Consider the following 21823-nt stretch of genomic DNA (forward strand, 5'->3'; position numbering starts at 1 on the left):
AAGGCACAGCTCAGGTCATGTCTTCAGAGGGTGCAATTCAAAAAGCCGTGGCAGCTTCTACATGTTGAGCCTGAGGTACACAGAGGTCAAGAACTGAGATTTGGAAATCTCTGCCTAGATTTCAGAGGATGTATGGAAACACCTGGATGTCCAGGCAGAAGTTTGCTGCAGGGGTAGCGCCATCATGGAGAACTTCTGCTAGGGCATTGCAGAAGGAAAATGTGAGGTTGCAGCCCCCACACAGAGTCCCCACTGGGACATTCCCTAGTGGAGTTGTGAGAAGAGGGCCACTGTCCTCCAGACCCCAAAATGTTACATCTACCAACAGCTTGCACCACGCACTTGGAAAAGCCACAGGCACTCAATGCCAGCCCATGAAAGCAGTCAGGAGGGGAGCTATACCCTGCAAAGTCACAGGGGTGGAGTTTCCCAAGGCCATGGGAGCCCATCTCTGGCATCAGGATGACCTAGATGTGAAACATGGAGTCAAAGGGGATCATTTTGGAACTTTAAGGTTTAATGCCTACCCTATTGGATTTTAGAATTGCATGGGCCCGGTAGCCCCTTTGTTTTTGCCAATTTCTCTCATTTGGAAATGGGTGTATTTACCCAATACCTGTACCTCCTTGTATTTAGGGAATAACTAGCTTGCTTTTGATTTTACACACTCCTAGGCAGAAAGGATTTGTCTTGTCTCAGATAAGCCTTTCGGCTGTGAAATTTTGAGTTAATGCTGAAGTGAATTAAGACTCGGGGCACTTTTGGGAAGGCATGATTGGTTTTGAACAATGTGAGGACATGAGCTTTGGCAGCGGGAAGGGGCAGAATGAAATGGTTTGGCTGTGTCCCCACCCAAATCTCATATTTAATTATAGCTCCCATAATTCCCATGTGCTGTGAGAGGGACCTAGTGGGAGTTAATTGAATCATGGGGGCAGGCCTTTCCCATGCTATTCTCATGAAAATGAAAAAGTCTCACGAGATCTGATAGTTTAATGAAAGGAAGTTCCCTTACACAAGCCCTCTTGCCTGCCACGTTGTTAGATGTAACTTTGCTCCTCTTTCACCTTCCACCATGATTGTGCAGCCTTCCCAGCTATGAGGAACTGTGAGTCAATTAAACATCTTTAGAAATTATCCAGTCTACAGTATGTCTTTATCAGCAGTGTGAGAACAGACTGATACATAAATTTAACCCCCAAAAAAGAGCTCTTTAATGAAGAAATTTATATATCATGAAATTAATCCTATTCCTGAAATCTTTACTGTGATGACTGGGGACCTCTAGCCAGGTTCCTTACTTACATCATTTGGAATTATTTTGCCTCCGTATAAGACTAGTTTGAACTTACAGTGTTGAGTTTACAAGTTTTCAAATATGTGCAAAATATATGTAAGTGTATTAATGATTAATGGTTAGATGCTTATAAAATGGTGACTCTAACAAGCTCCATTAAGTAGAGAGACATGCAATCACTGCATTCCGTCAAGAGATGGTGCCATTTATGCACAATAATGCACATTCTTCAGTTTATTATTTGATATAATAAATTGTAACAATTTTCCAAAAGTGTTTATATAAAAAATAATTAGCCTGCATGTTTTAGTAAGTTGTTTGCTTTCAGTAATTATTTCTTTCTGAGCAGATATTTTTTGGTGTTTTATTTTGTTATATTTATTGGCTACTATTTCAGATAGAAACAGCTTGTTACTCAGAAAGAAACATCAACAAGGGAAGACACCTTTCCCGCACAAAAAATTTATTCCAGCTGCGTTTTAATTCGAAGTCAAATAAAGACAAAGGTAAAAAGAAAAGCTACAAACTGTCCTAGGTGAATCATCGGAGTGTCAACTAGCCTGGTCAGGGGCTCCTGTTAAACTACAGATATTTGATAGGAATTGTTACTTTAACTGTGAGAAAATGGATTCCTAATGATACTTTTTGCTTTTCACTCTGGGTTAGCTTCTCATCAGTCCATAAATGCCCATACCTGGTTCTGTCAACGTTTTTGGTTTTCAGATTATGTGCTTTATGAGGCAAAACATAGCAACACAAACATTTTAATTGCCTCCATGTTTTACAACCTCAACTGCTGTATTTTATATAAAGGCCACAAAATGAATATTGTTATTGATGAAAATTGGGTTACCCTGAGGACTCTTGCTTAACTGAAATCGCAAATGGAGCAGACGGAAAAATCAAAAGTATATGCTGAGAAAGGTGAGTAAAGAGTGAACTCCTCAGAGCAGTAATAATTTTCATTTCTAGAGGCCAGAAATAAGAAAAGAGAAAGGGATTTTTTTCTTCATTTGGGAACTTTGATTTCCAGTGTCAGTTTAACACAATACAAGTAATATAAGTTTAAAAAATAAATAGTGTTAGTTACTTAGGAAAAAAGTAGTTTGTATGAGGGACTCAAAATGGTTTTTAAATATTACTATATGCTAGAATCTGGTTTTGTTTGTTTTGTTTATTTTGATTTCTATTTATCATGGGCCTGCGGGTTCTTTTTTAAAATAAAATAAAACTTGTTCAATGTTCCTCAAATGCTTCTATGTTGATCAGCAAGCTCTACCAGTCATAATTACACTGTATATACTTCAGTCAGGAAAGTCAGAAGTTTCTGCTTTGCAAACTGGTGGACCATTTATTAAACCAATTCTAATCTTCCTAACAGTCATACATTCACCTAAAACATTAATACAAAAAAAGCTCTATTAAAACACTAGAAAATAGCAGATAATACTCCAGCAACTCCAAACCAATTGTCAAGGATTAGATCTATATTATGTGGGCTGATTTTTGACAGACAAATTTGACACTTATTTATTTTTGGGTAATGCTTGCAACCAGCCAGCCATACTTTGCTTGTCAGTAACTAGTCAGTAGATTAGTCTTTCCCTTCTAATAGCTTTGATCCCTATTGTAGGAAGGGAACAAGTTATCCAGAGACTGAGTTGTTCTTTTATCAGAGTAAAATATTCACATATGTTTGCAAGTCATGACTAAATACACAAAAGAGCATATTTAATTATATTTTGCTAATGAGTAACAATAACTTTTTTCTTGTTTTTGATTTTTCTCTGAAATTATGCCAGTTACTTGATACATGTTCATTAATTTTATACTAAAAAAATTAATGAGGGTGCTATTCTAAGATTTTAATCCAATGTCCAGCTAGTCATATTGATACAAGATCTCTTGCTGAGTGAATAATAATCATAATATAATTTGTAAAAATAATCATAATATAATTTGTGAGTGAATGAAATGGACTTCCTTAGAAATGTTAATAGACACCTTTTTATAGCATATGTCCCATAACTAACTAGAAAGCTTAGCTAATTAGTTATTTATGTTGTATTAAATAATGATTTAAAAATAAGTGGAGATTTAAACTTCTTATGAGTAATAACACTTTTTGAATATAGGTATTCAAGTAGTATTATTTTGAATATAGGTCATACATTCAATAGTAGTATTGAATATAGGTATTCAAAAAGTATTATTTTTGGCAAAGGATATAAAAGTTAATTCACCCAATTATGAACATATATAAAGCCATTAAGTACTAATTTTTTTATTATACTTTAAGCTCTGGGTTACATGTGCAGAATGTGCAAGTTTGTTACACAGGTATACACATGCCATGGTGGTTTGCTGCACCCATCAACCCATTATCTACATTAGGTATTTCTCCTAATACTATCCCTCCTCCTAAACCCCACCCTCAACTGTCCCCGGTGTGTGATGTTTCCCTCCCTGTGTCCATGAGTTCTCATTGAATAACTAATTTTTAAGATTATTTTAAAGTATTTTAAAATTCCTGAATATTTTACTATTTACCACATCACACTAAATTAGCAGAATAATAAAAATATCTAATATCCTTAAGTACTTATCATGATCTAGATAATGTGCTACACTCTCTCCAGGTATTATCATATTTAATACCACAAACTCATAAGCCAGATACCATTGCTGCCATTTGACAGAAAAGGTATAAGACTAAGAAACCTGGCTAAAATTGTGCAGATTATAAGAGGAAAGGAACGGGCCAGAAGCGTGATCTTCCATTGTGAAGCCCATCTCATGCTCTTAACTGTATTGCACCTTTCCCTCAACAGAGAAATTCTTTGCCTCTTCTCCTGTGAACAAATGGAAAGAAATTTCATCAAAATGAAATTCTGAACATATTATATATTGCCAAAAAATATAGTGCTACCTTCCCTGGTTCTTACCAATGAATATCGATAAATATTATTGATTGATTCCTGATAGACTTGAAAGGATGAATTCATTTCCTGAAGAGGTTGAAAATAGATTACTTAACTAATACTACAACTGAATACTAAACATTCTGACTAAACAAGGAACAAGAACTAAAATAATTGTACATTAAAGAATACAAGAATGAAAGTTACATTTACCATAAATTATACCATCATAGGACAAACATTAGTTAAGAACAAATTACTTCTAGCCACACTTATGACTATCAAAGGAATAAACCTGATTTTGTTCATGACTTCTAGAGGACTTTCGGAGAGAAAGAGCATTTTAAAAATAAGAGTTAATATTTAAAGTTTATGAGTTGTTGTAACCAACCCATTGATTTTAAAGCTGGAAGTCAAATATTAATACCATGCTATTAACACATTTAATAATAGGCATTCTATAAATAGCATTAGCATCTTCTCTATAAAGTCATGTAGCCAACACTTACACTTCTTCATTCCTGAATAAATCATGCAACAAAAGATGAATATTTAGTTTCTATGAATTAGACATAAAAAGAGTCACATGTTTAAATTTATGTAAGTTGTGTTTTTTTTACAGATAGTATTAAGGTTTCATAACTAATTACTTTTTTTGTTTAATTATTTTATGGGCAAAACCTTAAGGATTCTTAGAAAAGATAAAGCTTTGCCTTTCAAAGAAACCGCTGCCATCTCCCACTGACCGAAAGAAGTTTGACCATGACTTTGCCATCTCCACTTCCTTTCATGGGGTACACAATATTGTTCAGAACCAGAGCAAAATTCGCAAGGTGCTCTGGTTGGTGGTGGTCCTGGGCTCAGTCGCACTTGTGATATGGCAGATCTACAGTCGCTTGGTCAACTACTTCACATGGCCAACCACAACATCTATTGAGGTTCAGTATGTGGAAAAGATGGAGTTCCCAGCTGTAACATTTTGTAATTTGAACAGGTAAAAATTACTTTTTAAAAAATAATTTGTTTGTATAAATTTACTAGCCTAATCTTTCTTGGATGACTGACAAAAAATTTTCTCATGTGGAAATTAACATAGTAAAACCACTGGAGTTCTTAAATTGCACTTAAAAGTACAAATTTAAGGGAGCAAAGAAGTTTATTAATTTCTTCTTTCACTTATTTTCTGTCTTTTCTTTCTTCCTTCCACAATTGTATTCTAGGTAACATTCCAAATCCTGTCATTAAATAGATGTAAAAGAGATGGGGTTTCACTACATTGCCCAAACTGTTCTCAAACTCCTGGGTTTAATCAACCCACTCGCCTTGGCCTCCCAAAGTGCTGAAATTAGAGATGTGAGCCACTGTGTCTGGCCCGATGTAAACAACTTGATCCCTGCATATTAGAAGTTCATTAATTAGCAGAAAAGAGAAACGTCAACAATCACAATGCAATATAGTAATTACACAGTAAAATAAAACAATGTGCAAGGGCTCTGAAATCCTACAGATCAGATTAATAGTCTACATCTTGGATGTTATGGAAATCTTCTGGGTATTTAAAGATGACTAGAGCTTTCTAAGTGGCTTGAAGAAGAACTGGAAGAGAGAACTCTTGTGCAAACACATAAAGATACAAAATTTTCTAGTGTACCTGATGAGCTATTTAACATAGTAGAGGCAAGGCTAACTCCATGAGTCTGTGATCAGTGCAGTTGCACAGAGCCCTGAACTCAGAAGAGAGTTACATTTGATTCAATGATCTACTGCCACTGTCTTGAGTCCTTGATTGCAACTCATTCCAGAAAACTGTAGTCCATTGACTGTACAACAAATCTTCTTAGAGGAGAGCAACTGGCCAACACTAGGCTTCAGGCAAAGCTTTGTAATTGCCTGTGGTGAAGCCTAAAAGATCACACATAGGATTTTTGCTGGGAAGGGAAGGCTTCTTAAGACACATCACTTAGTTATTAGGCAAGTCGCTCAGCCTTCTTAGTGTTGATTTTTATATTTAGAAAATGAGATAATATCATCTTCTTCTTACATTTATTGTTACATCAGATAAGGTGATAAGTATTCCATTGCGTTTCACTCCTATGGGGACTTCTAGAACTGGTGCTCAATATATAGTAGATGTTATAGCTTATTGGTATGATTGTCAGTATTTCAAGAACTCAAGATACGTGTCAAGGTCATAAAAAGTCAAAACAAATCAATCTTTTCCCCCAAAAAAATCATTTTCAATACTATTGCCTCATACTATTTTAAGTAGCATGTGTTCTAACAAAAACAACGATTGGTTGCAGTTATCCTTGATTGAAAGAAAATGTAGACATTACTTCCAGAATTGCAAAGCGAGGAAGTCCATACACTCTATCTCCTCCAAAACTAACCATAACTGGTGAAAAAATATTTATTTTAAAAAGCAAACTTTTCTTTATAAAAGCAAACATTTAAATAGTACCTTCAAATTCAAGTCTTCTGGAACCTCAGAGTGATCCAAAACCAACCATAACTGGTGGAAAAATATTTATTTTAAAAAGCAAACTTTTCTTTTAAAAAGCAAACATTTATATAGCATCTCCTCAAATTCAAGTCTACTGGAATCTCAGTGTGATCATATTTAAAAATTAGGTCATTACAAATATAATTAGATAAGTTAAGGTTATACTGCATTAGGATGAGCCCTAAATCCAAAGACTGAAGTTCTTATAAGGAGAGGAGAGAACACACAGAGATACAGCAGAAAAAGACCATGCGAAATAGAAGTAGAGATTGATATAATCCTGCCACAAGCCAAGGTATATTTAGGACAAAAGGTATAAGACACAGAGAAAACAAAAAGTAAAATGGTGGATGCAAATCTAACTATATTAATAATTAAATTGGAATGGATTAGACAATCCAATCAAAAGGCAGAGGTTACAGAATAGATTATTTTAGAAAGATCCAACAATATGCTGTGTATAGAAGACACAATTTAGATTTGAAGATGCAAATGGGTAAAAAGTAAAAGAATGGAAAAAGGTATGTCAACCATCAGAAAGCTGGAGTAGATATCCTAATCTCAGACAAAGTAGACTTTAAAGCAATATATGTTACTTGACATTTAAAAAATGCTCATTTTATGTTGCATAAATGATCAGTCTATTAGGAAGATATAAGTTAACCTACATAGTTAGATTTTTCAATACCCCACTTTCGGTAATAAATAGAATAAATTGATAGAGAATAAACAAGGAAATAGAAGACATAGAAGACTTAAATATCCTTGTAAACCTACTAGACTTTGCAAACATCTTTAGAACACTCTACTCAACAACAGCAAAATATGCATTCTTCTCATGTGCACATGGCACATTCTCTTAGAATAGACCATCTACAAGGCCACATACAAAATAAAATAGGTTAAAAATATTTTAAATTATTCACTTATCAATCACAATAGAATGAAATTAAGGGTCATAATCAAAATAAAATTAGGATATTCACAAATGTGTATATATTAATCAATGCACACCTAAATAACAAACAAGTCAAAGACGATATCCCAAAGAAAATTAGAAAATACTTTGAGATGAATGAAAATGAAGACACAACACACCAAACCAGTGCTAAACCAGTGCTTATAGGGAAAGTAGTAACTATAAACAGCTAAATTAAGAAAAAGATGTTCAAAACTCTCTAATAGCCTATGATCTAAGTACTTTTATAACTTTTGGTCTGAAAACCTAATCCATTTTGCATAACTCAAATCTCAAATCAATGATTACAACTTTTGCCTTAGATGACATTTAAAAAAAATGATAGTATATCCTAACTCAGATATAATAAGTACCCGGACCAACAAAAAAGAAGATTTAATATTTTAGAGGCTATAATGGTAGAATAGGAAAATTCTTAATTATAAGAAAATTATTCTTCCTTGGGGAACAAAGAACTAAGACAATATCAGTTTATGGGCATTAGAGATAGCTCCAACTCCCAATGTCTAATTTAATAGATAGATAACTTGGATTCCCAATGTAAACATCATACTCAGCATTTCTCAGCAAATTAATGACAGATCAGGAAAATAACTCAAGATATTTTCTAGTTCTTAGAGCCAATGATCTTCAAACATTTTAGTTAATGTGCTATCTAAACAAAATTTGAAAAGCTGTGTATTTTAACTTATATATGCAACTTGCATATGTCTACCTTGTTAGCCATAATCCTTAGTATATTTATTTATTATTTTTAGGAGATGAAAAATGTTGTATTATCAAATTATATTATCACAAGCATATTGCATATTATTATATTTATGAGATAAAACAGTATAAGGATTTACTGTAATAGGAATGAATATTTCATATATTTACATAAAATTTTAACTACTTTATTGGCTAAAATACACCTGTAGAAATTATTTAAAATTTTTATCTGTGGACTGTATTCAAATAACCAAAAATCTGGAAGTCCTAACAAATACTCCAGTTACATTTAAAATAACAAATTTTATTATTCTACTTAAGACTTTGTCAATTTACTCTTAAACAAGGGCCAAATACCCTCTATCTAACACCAAACTTTACCCTAGCTATGAATATGTATATGGCAGTGCAAGATGAGATTTTAGGAGCTTTGATTAATTCTTAAAGGAGCCTTATGCAATATATAATTTGTATGCCTATGTTAGGAGCCCTGAGGTTGTTACACAGCAGTATACATTCTATGCTAAGATTTGTGATGGGTAACAGGTTAACACTTTTTTATATATGGGAGAACCACTGTGAAAAGAGGATGGGAAAATGTATTTCTGTAAAATTATCTGTGCAGGAGAACACTCAGACATATGCACATTCTAGTTTGAAGACCATTGTTTTAAGTTGCATTTCTCCAATTCACTTGAAAAAAAATAAAGCTTAGCACTGTAATTTACTTAGAGTTTAACAAGTTAGAAACTGGAAAGAGGTCCGCTGATAGAATCCCAATTTCTATACTCTTTTTGTTAAACCACTTTGTGAGTAGAAAATGGACACCTAAGATGAGGAAACTTTGCCAAGTGACTTTGGATTAACAGAAGGGGTTTACTTTTCACAATCATACCAGGAGCCTATACCCAGTGTATGTCAGAGATCATTTTTTAATACCCCCCTCCTCTATATGACAAAATTAGTTTTGGAAATAGTCATGAAATCACACAAATAATAAAAATGGCCTATGTATATTCATGTCAATAAAAATGTTAAAAAATAAAATAAACAATACAAAAAAATAAGGAAAAGTAATACATTAATACTTTTTGGACACTAACATATTTTTTTAAAAACCAGAAAAAGCTCTTTAAGTCTGTTCCAATCATGAAAGTAAAATAAAATCTCAAGACCCCCACTCACTATGCCAAAGGGAAAAGTTAAGTGTGGGGACTGAGTCTCACACAACTGCTTCCCATTTTGTTCTGGAATAGATAACCACAAAGATAGAAGGTACATACCATCTCAGAGGGCCCCTCTGAGGGGCCCTACAATTTTCTCATAGGAAATCTCTTATGGGCCCCAACATCCTCACGGTAAAATGGAGTTCTATTGAATTTCACCCTGAGAAAACAAATCAACAGCTTATTTACACAGCTACAGGACAAAGGCAGAACTAGAAGTCATCCCTCCATTCACCAGAGGCAAATGCATGTTTGACTTCTTCCTCTACTCTATGTTTACTTAATCTTATATAAAAATAGAGATTCACTAAGCACTAGGCAAACAATAGTTAACTATTCCTCCACCCACTTCTTTCACAGGTAAAATGTAAATTCAGTGAAATTGATCAAAGCTTCAAAAGAATGCAACTGCTTGCTTCTATTATTTACCTTCCCCTTTTTGTTCTTCCCTTTTCCCTCTACTGCCCACTCTTTTCTCTTTAAATATTGTGTCCCCAAACCCTTTTTGGAAAAAGCATGAATCACAGATATTTCTGTAATTTTGTTTCTTTTCCCTAGGCTCATCCTCAACCTTGGCAAAATAAACCTCAAAAATGATTGAGGCTTGCCTCAGTCATTTTCTTTGGTTTTACACAGAAATAAATAACAACATTGTGTTTCCATTTTTAGCCTTTCTTTGTGAATATTTGTCAATGACTTCATCAAAATTAATTTTATCCATGTATTCATGTTCCATAGCACAGCCAGATTATTCTTACTTGTAGTTGATTAAAGAATACTTATTAATTTTAGTTTTTAAAGGTTCTTTTCACATGAAGCAATGGTTGTACAAACAGAAAGACAAACTCCTAAGAATACAACTGGCAAAAATTCATAAAAAGTCACATTTCACAAAAATTCCAGAAATTGTAATAATATTTTGTGACTTGATTCTTTGATATCAATTCTAGTGCTTTTCAAATGTCTTTGTGTCTAAAATTTTCACTAAAATATCTTTATCACAAAATTCATCAAAAATTTCTATTCATTTGATGAAAAACTTCAGAATTTTATTTCTTCCACTAAAATCAGAAATAATGACTGAATATAGTGACTATTGATGCTATTTGATCCATTGTTTATGAGTAACTCAGGTACTGGGTCTTCATGTTTATCATCACTGTGAATTTTTTGTTTATTTCAAATTTGTTTGATGCAAGAAAAAAATTGTTCAAGGATTTTCAACTGAAGGTAAAAATCATTGCTTCTCATATAAATATAAAGACATATTAAAGGTTTTATTAGTTACAGAATGGTAAGATGTTAAAATTTGTTCAAAGAAGAATACAAAAGGCAAACATTGTTCCTCATTTTCCTTTTCCACAAAATTATCTGTAAAATGTACATTTCCTATAAATATGAGAAATGGATCTGTTTCAGCAGGACTCAAATAAGGCCTGAGTCAGGCATCAACTTGGATTTTAGAGGAAACTTACTCATTTGGGTCATATAATTTGGAGAAGTACATTTAGAACCACTAATATGCACAAGAAGGAAAGATTTGATAATCGATTACCAGATGTTAAGTTGTTTAAACAAAATTAATATATTTTTATTGTTATTTTCTTCTACTAGGCTTGTACCTGGTGGGTTAAAGAGTAAGGCAAATTCTAGCTGAGCAAGGTTTTTGAAAGGAGAACTTAGAAGAGTTTTGAAGTTCAAATTAAAATTGAAAATAAGCCAGATGCAGTGGCTAATGCCTGTAGTCCCAGCACTTTGGGAGGCCAAGGCAGACAGATTTGTTGAACTCAGGAATTTGAGACCAGGCTGGGCAACATGGTAAAATTCTGTCTCTAAAAAAAATTCAAAAATTAGCTCTGCATGACGGTGCACACCTGTAGTCCCAGCTACGTGGGGGGCTGAGGTGGGAGGATGACTTGAGCCCAGATGTTCAATACTGCAATAAGCCATGTTTGTGCCAATGCACTCCAATCTGGGCAACATATTGAGATCCTGTCTCAAAAAATAAAATAAAATTGAAAATAAACTCAGTGGAAAACATTTTTGTTTTATGCAAAACAGTATCTCTTGAAATAAAAATTTTCTTCCTTGGTCCCAGCATTGTTAGGCTTTATTAAATTTAATTCACGTATATAAATTATTCTCATGATCTCAAATATTATTAATATAATTTTTAAAAGCTTAACAATATTTTAAGATGCCCTCCTATTTGACCTTTTTGGAGATTGTATTCATTCCTCCCACATGTACAGGTATTGATCGACTTACGACCTATGCAACATACGACCATTCTACTTTATGACCACAATCGCTAGCCACGACTGCTCCGCATCTGGCAGCACAAACGTTGCCCAGCTGGGCGTACGACAGTGCGGACCAGCTTCCGGCAGCACTACCATCTCCGCGTGCACCATTTCAACTGTACATATAGCCTACTCAACTTATGGCCAGATCGTGTTACGACCGGTCTGTTGGAACCAATCGTGGTCGTAAGTCGAGCACTAGCTGTATAGTAATTCTTTTATTTCTCTGCATAATCATTTTGCATATAATCAGATGAACATGTGTCAGGGAGTACTGCCTCTGCCTGTGCAAGGTTTCACGGTTGTAGGAGCAGATTTTTGGAAACCTGTCAGTCAAGGGGAGTTGGAAACCTGGAGTAGCTTGAAGGTATATGGGGTTTACACTGCGCTTCTGCCAAAATCTTTTGCTGATGTAAACTCTTAATTCCTTAAAGATCCAAGAAATATTTTTGACCAAGAAAAGCAAGGTTATTAGATGTACTGTGGTTAGACAGAATACTACCATGACAGACGACTAAGAGTGCCTTGGAATCAGGAAGTCAGAGGTGGTTATATACATATACAGAGTTTTAGGACCTGGACTGGCTTTGCAAGGATCAGAGCCAGTTAAGTAAGCTATAATATAGATATTGACTATGAAAACAGTTTTTCATTTCTTATAGGGTATGTAATGTTGGCTTGAGGTTGTTTCTCTATTTTTGTGTTTTGTGTATGCTCTACCTTGTTTAAGAAAGGATTTAATATGACTTGAATTTGAAAGAAAAACTATATGTATATATTGTGAGGGCGATGGATATTGGCCCCCTAAAGATTTGCTGAAAAATTAGTGACATGAGGCAGATTGATTAATAGAAGAAAAGGCTTATAATGATATTTAATGTGTATACACATGAGCCTTCAGAATGAAGCCCAACATGCCAAACGGAGACAGAGGCTTATTTACCATCTTCAGATTACAGGAAGAATGCAGGCTCAGAGAACTGCCAAAAGTAAGTTTTAATGGCAAGACAGGTTATATAGGTTATAGAAGGGAGAAAGGAAGAGGCTTGACTGGCAAGGGTGACCTTGCTATAGAGAAGACTTCTTCAGAGAGGAGAGATGGCAAATGTCTCTTTTTAGACTTTTAAAGGTGTTAGAATCTCAATCTCTCCTACACCTAGCAAATGTCTCGCAAGAGGAGGCCTGGCTGAATTAATGGACGTATTCTACAGATGCACATTTTCCTCATAAAAGACATATAGACATAAAAGACACCTCTGCAAGGCCACTTCTGTTATCGACCCTGTGGCAGCCATTTCCAAATATGTCAAAAAATATATTTTAGAGTAAATATTTTTATTTCCTTCTCTCTCTCCCTCTCTTTCTATATGTATATGTATATACATATATACACACACATATATATACATATATATTTATATATTAAACAAGATAAGATAATATAAAGGAAAATGAAAACAAAATCTGCTACACAAAACAGGTTCAGGCATGACACACAAACCACATATCCCTTATACTTACCAAGAGTGGAATATACTTTCTGTTCTATGCTTTTAGCAGTCAATTCAAGTAGACAACATTTGTTCAGTTTCAAAATGTATAATAACCAAAACATGAAAGCCCTGATCATGTTTGTAAAGGAATGGAAGGCATGCAAATAAAAAACCATATGGAATGGAAGGCATGCAAATAAAGAACCATATGGAATGCAAGGCAAAATTGCTCCACAAGATAAGAGAATTAGAAAGTGATACAGTCGTCAAGTTAAATAGATTACTTCTGCTTTGGTTGCCAGAATGAGTCATTTATTTAAAAAATACTTAACACTCACTATATCTCAGGCAGCTGTCTAAAAATGTTAAGAAAAACAATTAATGCAATCATTAAAACAACACTTTGAGGCGGGTTATATTAATATATATAGATTTTACAAGAGAAGAAACTTAAGTCACAGGGAAATTTTAAAAATTTGTTAAGTTATACCAGTAAGTGGTTGTAACAATTAGAACCTAACTGGAGAAAAAGAATCACCATGAATGACAGAATAAAGGGCTTTTTTCTAGGGATTAAGCCCCACTTTGTTGCACTAGCTGGTTAAGCAGTATTTCTAAGTTTTTTGCCTGCTTCTAGTGCTGGGACTGAAGTCAGAAGGGCCAGCAGTTATAAGGGAAAATAGATATGAAGTGGGGGAAACATACAAGCTAGAAATTTAGGTCTCTTTTTCACTACCTCCAATTTTGATAGTGTGAGTGACATGTAGGATAGCTGTCATCTTTACCAGGTTGCACTCTTACCTAACCTAGTATTTGAAGAAGCTGAAGAAATAGGTCACAAAAGAGCTGGAGGAGCTGTGGTCTCAGCTGCTGCCTGATATCAGCAAGTTGAGTCAGTAGATGGATGTGTGTGAGCTACCACAACTCCTACCCAACAGTGAAATTCACATATATACAAGATGGGAATGCTGGGAAATGTAGTTCTAATTTAGCTAAGCCGACTCAGGACAAGGCCATATACAGGAAATTTGACTCCTAAATGCACTCTTAATAATTCCACCTCTTCCTTTAAATTGAATCTTGAAGCTCCATTACGTGACATCCAGATCAAGGTCTGGGGCATAGTCTAGGTAAATGAAACCACATGTTCAAAACCAAGATTAATTGCAAATGGGTCAAAGACCTCTTAGGAATCAAATTTTGCTTAAATGTCTGGCAAATAAGGAAGAGTGTAGAAGATAAGAAGAAGCTAATAGAATCTAAATGTTGGTCTCTGTCTTCTAGATAATTACTAGTTTTCATTATTCTAACTATTGCCTTCATTCCTGCTAATAGGTTCCAAACAGATGCTGTAGCCAAATTTGGTGTTATTATTTTCTTATGGCACATTGTATCCAAAGTCCTCCATCTTCAAGAAATTACTGCCAATTCCACTGATTCTAGAGAAGCTACTGATTTTGTTGCAAGTCACCAAAACTTCAGCATTGCAGAATTTATCAGGAACAAAGGTTTTTATCTCAACAATAGCACTTTGTTGGACTGTGATTTTTTTGGAAAGCCATGCAGCCCAAAGGTAATGATTTGCTATTTCTTCAACTACAATCAAAGTAATAAATTCTTTTACTGTACTGTTTCACATTGAGCTCCCACAGCATTTACTCCCATGGTGAATCAATCCAAATTTGCTTAAAGATTCTATTTCACTAGCTCAGCCTTATGATATCGGGGGTATGGAATACACATGAGACAAATTTCCTCTTTCAAGCAGTTAGATAAGGAGAGAAAGAAAAGAGAAAACTTTATTGCATTTCTTGTAGTATAGTCCTTCCAAAAGAAAAACAATTTAACACAAAAGGATATTTTAATTTTTTTCATTCATCAACAAACAACCTATTCCAACATAGCATTTTTGTACTCACCAAGTATCCATCACTCTGGTTTTATTCTTTCGGTATTGCATTAGAGGCTATAGAAAACAAGAGGACTCCAGCATTTAACTATGAACATTATATACACTATAATTATATATTATATATAGTAACACAATTATATATAATATACATTCACTCATAACAAATACAAATATAAAACAAATACATAACAAATATGAAATAATGTTATTATTGTTTATAAAATTAATCTACATTTAAGATAAAGTACTAGATATATCTGTAACCTATTAATAAGGAAGTATGTAGGCAATTTGATGCCATATTTCTTGTATCAGCAATTCTGTAGCCTGGGTTGTTAGGGGAGTCTAAGTAAACCACAAATTCTTGGTTCTGGGTTACAATTTATCTTTTTGGTAGGCCATCTTAGCACACAGTAAGCAGTAAAGTAATGCCTAAGAGACACTTCACAGAGGTGAGGTTTTGGTCTAAACTGTTAATTTGGAAAATAAGCTTTCCTATGCTGTTTTTATTTACCAACATGTTTAACTTACCATCAAGAAATTTCGTGTTAGGGATAACTTTTTCAGTTGCATGTTACAGAATCCCATTTCTGTTACAGTAAGCTGAAGTGTAAAAGAATGAGTCGGCTTAATTAAGTGGGAACTCCAAGAGTAGATCTGGCTTCAGAAAATGCTAAACTAACGGACTCCAAGACCATCTTTAACATTCTGACTTTGTTTCCACCTCATAATTCTGGTTGGCTTCTTTCTGTATGAGTTCTCCCCATACTTTGCCAGAATGGCTGCTGATTCCCCCTAGACTTTCATTATCAGAGTTTAGCACTCCAGTATCCACTTAATAATCTCACTGAAGACTCTGATTAGTTCAACTTGGGACATATATCAATTCTTTCTTTTTTTGAGACAGAGTTTAGCTCTTGTTACCCAGGCTGGAGTGCAATGGCGCGATCTCGGCTCACCGTAACCTCCGCCTCCTGGGTTCAGGCAATTCTCCTGCCTCAGCCTCCTGAGTAGCTGGGATTACAGGCACCCGCCACCATGCCCAGCTCATTTTTGTAGTTTTAGTAGAGACGGGGTTTCACCATGTTGACCAGGATGCTCTCGATCTGTTGACCTCATGATCCACCCGCCTTGGCCTCCCAAAGTGCTGGGATTACAGGCGTGAGCCACCGCGCCCGGCCCTATATATCAATTCTTGAACCAACCACTGAGGCAAGATGGTGAGGTTTAAGCTTGGCCCAACTTGTGTCCCATGCATGCCTCTGTAGTGGCTGGAAAAGGAGGGTCAAGGGAACGGAGTTATGTGATTGACTGCTACCCTGAGCATGCAGGTTGCAGAAGGCATAGCCCCTCCAAGAAAGGATGCTGAAGTAGTGCTCCACAGGGAAAAACATGTTTCCATACCTCTTCAGGAAAATGTAAAACAAGTAATTTTTTAAAATGTTGTGAAATACATGCTTAATTTTATGTGAAAATGTCTCCTTTAAATAATCACATGCAAGCTGACAAATGCGTATTACCATAAAAAAGAAAACTATCACTGAATATACATATAAATCAGACTATCTCTCTGATATTTCTGCAGTCTTGTTAGATATTTGTACTTTTGAAGAAAAAGTTATAGAAATTAAACTTTAGAAGTGACAAAAATATCAAATTGATGCGTTTTTTTTTTTTTTTGGTTTATTTATATATTGGAGGATTTTGCACATGTCTTCACTGAATATGGAAATTGTTTTACTTTTAATCACGGTGAAACTATCCAAACAAAGAGAAAAGTGAGTGTCTCTGGAAGAGGCTTGCGCTTGCTCTTCAATGTGAATCAGGTACTGAATTTTCTTCAACCTAGCCAGTTTAAAGAAAAACAAGAATGGGTGGTGGTTTCAAAAAATTTGATCAGGTTATTTTGCCATGTCAGATGGCTCCTACACATTGGATATTTTTCAACTTTTGTGAATTTAGTCTAGACTCCTATGGATTTTATATAATTATTGACTCAGAAATTAAACAGGCAAATTTTAAGGCATAAACTGCAGATTTTTAGCTATCCTACTGACTTAAATTACTGTGACTCCAGGAAATGTTTATGCCACAAAGTAAGGAAACCCAGAGATCCTAAGTTGCAATGTATATAGATATTTTAAGAAAACTCTATGCATTTAACAATAATTTTAGAACTATGTTTATGTAAGTATGACAATATGTTTTAGAAAAAAACTCTACATATATATATATGACAAACCATAGAATGTATATCTGGAAAAGTGATAGAAAATCTAATTGTTATACGAAGAATATTACACAAATAGACTGTCCTACCCTAGCTTTTGGAAAGCTGTAATGGACCTAATAAGTTCTAAGTGTTTAGCCCTGGGAGGCAGATGTTCAAACATCTAAGTAATGCAGTGGTGTTATCTTCAAGGGTTCCTGGTATAGCTCCCACCCTAGGTTAATTCTGACCTTCTGTCTTGCATAACCACTTCTAGTATTACACATTTATGGCAATCTACTTTACTATCATGGTTTTATAAATGACGATTCTGAAATGCTGATGAATTAAGTATCCAAAAATCATACAATTAATGACAAAAACGAAAAATAAACTTGGCGTACCTGCACTCACCTCCCAATCCAGGTGAATGATGCCATTGGCTACTTTTAAAGAATTTTTGGTAAGGTACTCTTCACAGCTTCCTTTTGTATCCCATTCAAGATATTTTTCTTTCTGTCCAAACATAGCACTGCCAACGTTAATGAATATACCTACTCATACTTGTAATGTATTTGATTAATACTTTTGACTCATTCATGTATTAGCCATATGGTCAGTTCAAACATTATCAAATTTTTACAAACTAGAATTTTCCAAATATTTTAGAATGCAATGAAAATCTACAAATTCAATGCAATGTCTCATAAGTAAATAACACTGACATATTTCTCCAGACTAGGCAGTTAAGTGTTTCTTAGAGGGTTATAAAAGGGCCAGGAGAAACAGAGTTCTGAATTACAAATATAATATTTATTGTTTATTAAATTTAATTACATATGCAGTTGACCAGTTCACAGATTATATTCTTTATATTCTTAAGCCTGTATCTTCTCCCTATAGCTTAAAATTATAACTAATGACAAAGTTACCAGCAGTTTAGTCTTAAATTTCTTCATCTAAGATTTATTAAAAAGAACATAAGTGTTAAAGAGATAGTGTAAATTTTCACGGTAATGGGAAAATGAATTTGAATTTTACATAAGGTCAGGGGTTTTAATTGCAAAATAAACGGGGTAAAATGATTTTCTAAGCAAATGAGTCAAAGAAAACAGCCAAGAAGGAAGCAAGTATAAAACACCTAGGTGAACAGAAGACCAGAGGAAACAAGATAATTAACAGTAATTGTAAATACTTACCTGCACCTATCTAAGATGAAATGTGATCTATGGAAAACTATAGAGGTCTTGAGCTATGATTTATCAATTGAGAAAAACAGTGAGACAAGTCTCAATCATTTTAGGAGGTTTATTTGCCAGAGTTAAGGACGGGTGCCCATGGTACAACCTCAGGAAGTCTTGAGGTAGTCCAAGGTAGTCAGGGCACAGTTGGTTTTATGCATTTTAGGAAGACATGAGATATCAATTAATATATCTAAGAAGTGCATTGGTTCTATCCAGAAAGCTGGGGACAACTTGAGGCAGGGAGGGGGCTTCAAGGTCACATATAAGTGAAAGAAATTTGGTTGCATTTTTTTTTTTTAGTTCCTGATAGGCCTTTTCAAAGGAGGCAGTCAGAATGTGCATCTATCTCAGTGAGCAGAGAAATGACTTTGAATAGAATGGGAGGCAGGTTTGCCCTGAGCAGTTCCCAGTTTGAAGGGGCCCAAGATAATTCCCTTTCACATTCCCTCTTCGCTTTTAAAAAAATCTTTAGGAGAAAGTATTTTCGGAGAACATGAGTCTCTGGTCTTAGGTTTCTTCTGATTTCTCATGGATAGGACGGTTTATTACTAGACGGGTAGGTCCCAAATGCTGATTTTTGGCAGATTGTGAAGTCTTCCATGTTCTATGAAGAGAAAATAGGAGGAGGACGGGAGAGAAACAACAAGAAATGAAAGAACAATCCTAGAAAAATTAATAAAGGCTACATTACTTTGAAGTCCATACATCAGTAAGGCAGGTATGAAAAGTGGCTGATGTATGAAAATAGGTTGCTATTACTTTCTTCTGAAGTTTAAGTTGTCTGGCTTCAGTTTGCAGGGCTTTAAGAAAGCACAGCTTAGATTTTAGTGATCCAAATTAGGAACAATGGGGGAATAAAGAAAGAAAAAATTAGAAACATTATTTTGAAGACTCGTAGCCAAGAAAAATTAGAATTTGGTTCAAACTATAGAAAATAACAAAAATTGAAAAACACTGGTCAAGACTATAATCTAACAATATATGTACTACACTTTTTGAAACATAATTTTTCTCTCTTCACTTTCCCATTTTTGCCAAATACAAATCATGATAGGACAATTTTGCTTTATTTTACTTCATCAAATTATTTGTATATAGTGCAGGGAGAAGTTATTTTTAACATAGGCTTTTAAATTGCCTTTGGTGGCACCTTGTTCCATAGAAGAAATCTCAGATAAGATTTTTTTAAAGCTGAGCCCAGCTATGGATTTGTGCCATCAAATATCTATGATGGATAAATTTCCTCTCCACTTGAGGTTCCAAGGTAAACCTGGAGCTTCTGGGCCTTTCAGAAAGTGATATCCTTTATGTACCCCAGGGCAGAAACCCTGGATGGGGACCCTGTACACAAAATATGAGGTCAGTTTTTCCAAGGAAATTATTGGTTTCATGAGTCAAGTTTGATTCCTTAAAGGAAAGCACACCATTTGAGTCAAAGCATTGGTAAAATAACCAGTTTCTCCAACCGTGTCCTGTTACAAATGAAAACAGATTATTTTTTTAAGACTGAGTCTCACTCTATTGTCCAGGCTGGAGTTCAGTGACACAATCTTGGCTCACTGCAACCTCCGTCTCCCAGGTTCAAGCAATTCTCCTGCCTCAGCCTCCTGAGTAGCTGGGATTACAGGCATGCACCACCACAGGTGACTAATTTTTGTATTTTTAGTAGAGATGAGGTTTCACCATGTTGATCAGGCTGGTCTATGAACTCCTGACCTCCTGATCCGGTCACCTAGGCCTCCCAAAGTACTGGGATTACTGGTGTGAGCCACTGCATCTGGCCATCTGAAAACAGATTTTTATTGCACTTATGCTAATAACTGTATTTTCCATAAATTAAGAATACTCACAAATAGTTTCCAAATTCTGGAGAAATCAGGCAGAGAAATAAAATATGCTCTACGTTTTGTTCATAGGAGAATACTAAATTGTTAAAAGCTATCAGCAGCTCAAGACAAAATAAGACTCTGAAAAACGAAACAAAGGATCAGCAAATATTTTAAGTAAAAAGTCAAAAAGATGAGTTCAGTACATGCAGTTAATTCCTGTTCTGCTTAATACTCATGAACATTTTAGCTCTCAATGAGTCATGAAAGTTTTTCCTCTTTTCTGATGTTACCATCTCTAAAGTTATCAAAGCCTGCATTTAAGAGCACCTGTTAGAATTTTATAGCTGATTATAAAACCACCTTCTAAAGAGGACCAAAACGTGACAACAATTGTTCATGGATGATAATAAATTTTAGGGAAGCCATGATCAAAGACACAATTGACAAGGAAATTTGTTACCTTGATGGCACACAATAATTTTAATATAAAGATTATTATTATTATTGATAATATATACAGTCATATCAGAATTAAGGCGTTTCCCATAATTCTGAAATACATACAAATAGCATATTTATAAAAATACAGCCCAAAGAAAACCAAACACCATTTCATATTTGATAATGCTTCCTGTATAGTTTTTATACCAAATAAGCCAAATTATGTAATTTTTGGACTTCAGGAAAGCTAATATCTTAAACGATTAATTAGGTTAGAAGACATAATTTATAATTTGATTTCAGAAAGACTGTCAAATATCAAAGGTTTAAAGCACTTGATATTATGAAATAGGATTAAGGATCATTATAAAGTCATTCATTTAACCAAAGTGGTAACTCAAGGATTTTTTTTTAAAAAAAGGAACACCTTCATTCTTTGAGAGCGGAGACTTAATTTTCCAAATAAGAACCCCTACTAAAAACAGCATAAAGCCAATTATATTAGTTATTCAAAATTTTGTAAACAATCTATAAAATTTAATCTTTATCATAAATTATAAGTTCCATAAGTCTTTTTATAACCTTTCTGACCTTTAATTAAGGAGTTGGTTAATGCGTCAAGAAAATCTTGTTAATCTGACACAGGAGTCCATATGCTGGTTTTGCATTAGTGTGCCTTTGACATTCATGATTAATTTATAGAGAAACTGAATTTATTTTGTCTCTTAAAATCAGCCATTACAATCTCACATACT

At 34.5% G+C, this 21823-nt stretch overlaps 1 protein-coding gene across 1 annotated transcript in view; it reads left to right on the forward strand.

Annotated features, from left to right (window-relative positions):
• Positions 1 to 2084: 2084 nt before the first annotated feature.
• The window catches only part of ASIC5 (acid sensing ion channel subunit family member 5), a 41337-nt gene continuing 21598 nt past the window's right edge, over positions 2085 to 21823 (forward strand). Inside the window, exons 1-4 of the mRNA XM_017525954.2 lie at positions 2085 to 2221; positions 4906 to 5212; positions 14769 to 15006; positions 17046 to 17171. Coding sequence (XP_017381443.1) covers positions 2182 to 2221; positions 4906 to 5212; positions 14769 to 15006; positions 17046 to 17171 — 711 coding nt within the window. The 5' untranslated portion in view covers positions 2085 to 2181. The remainder of the gene's footprint in view (positions 2222 to 4905; positions 5213 to 14768; positions 15007 to 17045; positions 17172 to 21823) is intronic.

The sequence above is a fragment of the Cebus imitator genome, unplaced genomic scaffold (genome assembly GCF_001604975.1).
Source record: "Cebus imitator isolate Cc_AM_T3 unplaced genomic scaffold, Cebus_imitator-1.0 Scaffold40, whole genome shotgun sequence".
NCBI classification, from domain to species: Eukaryota; Metazoa; Chordata; class Mammalia; order Primates; family Cebidae; genus Cebus; species Cebus imitator.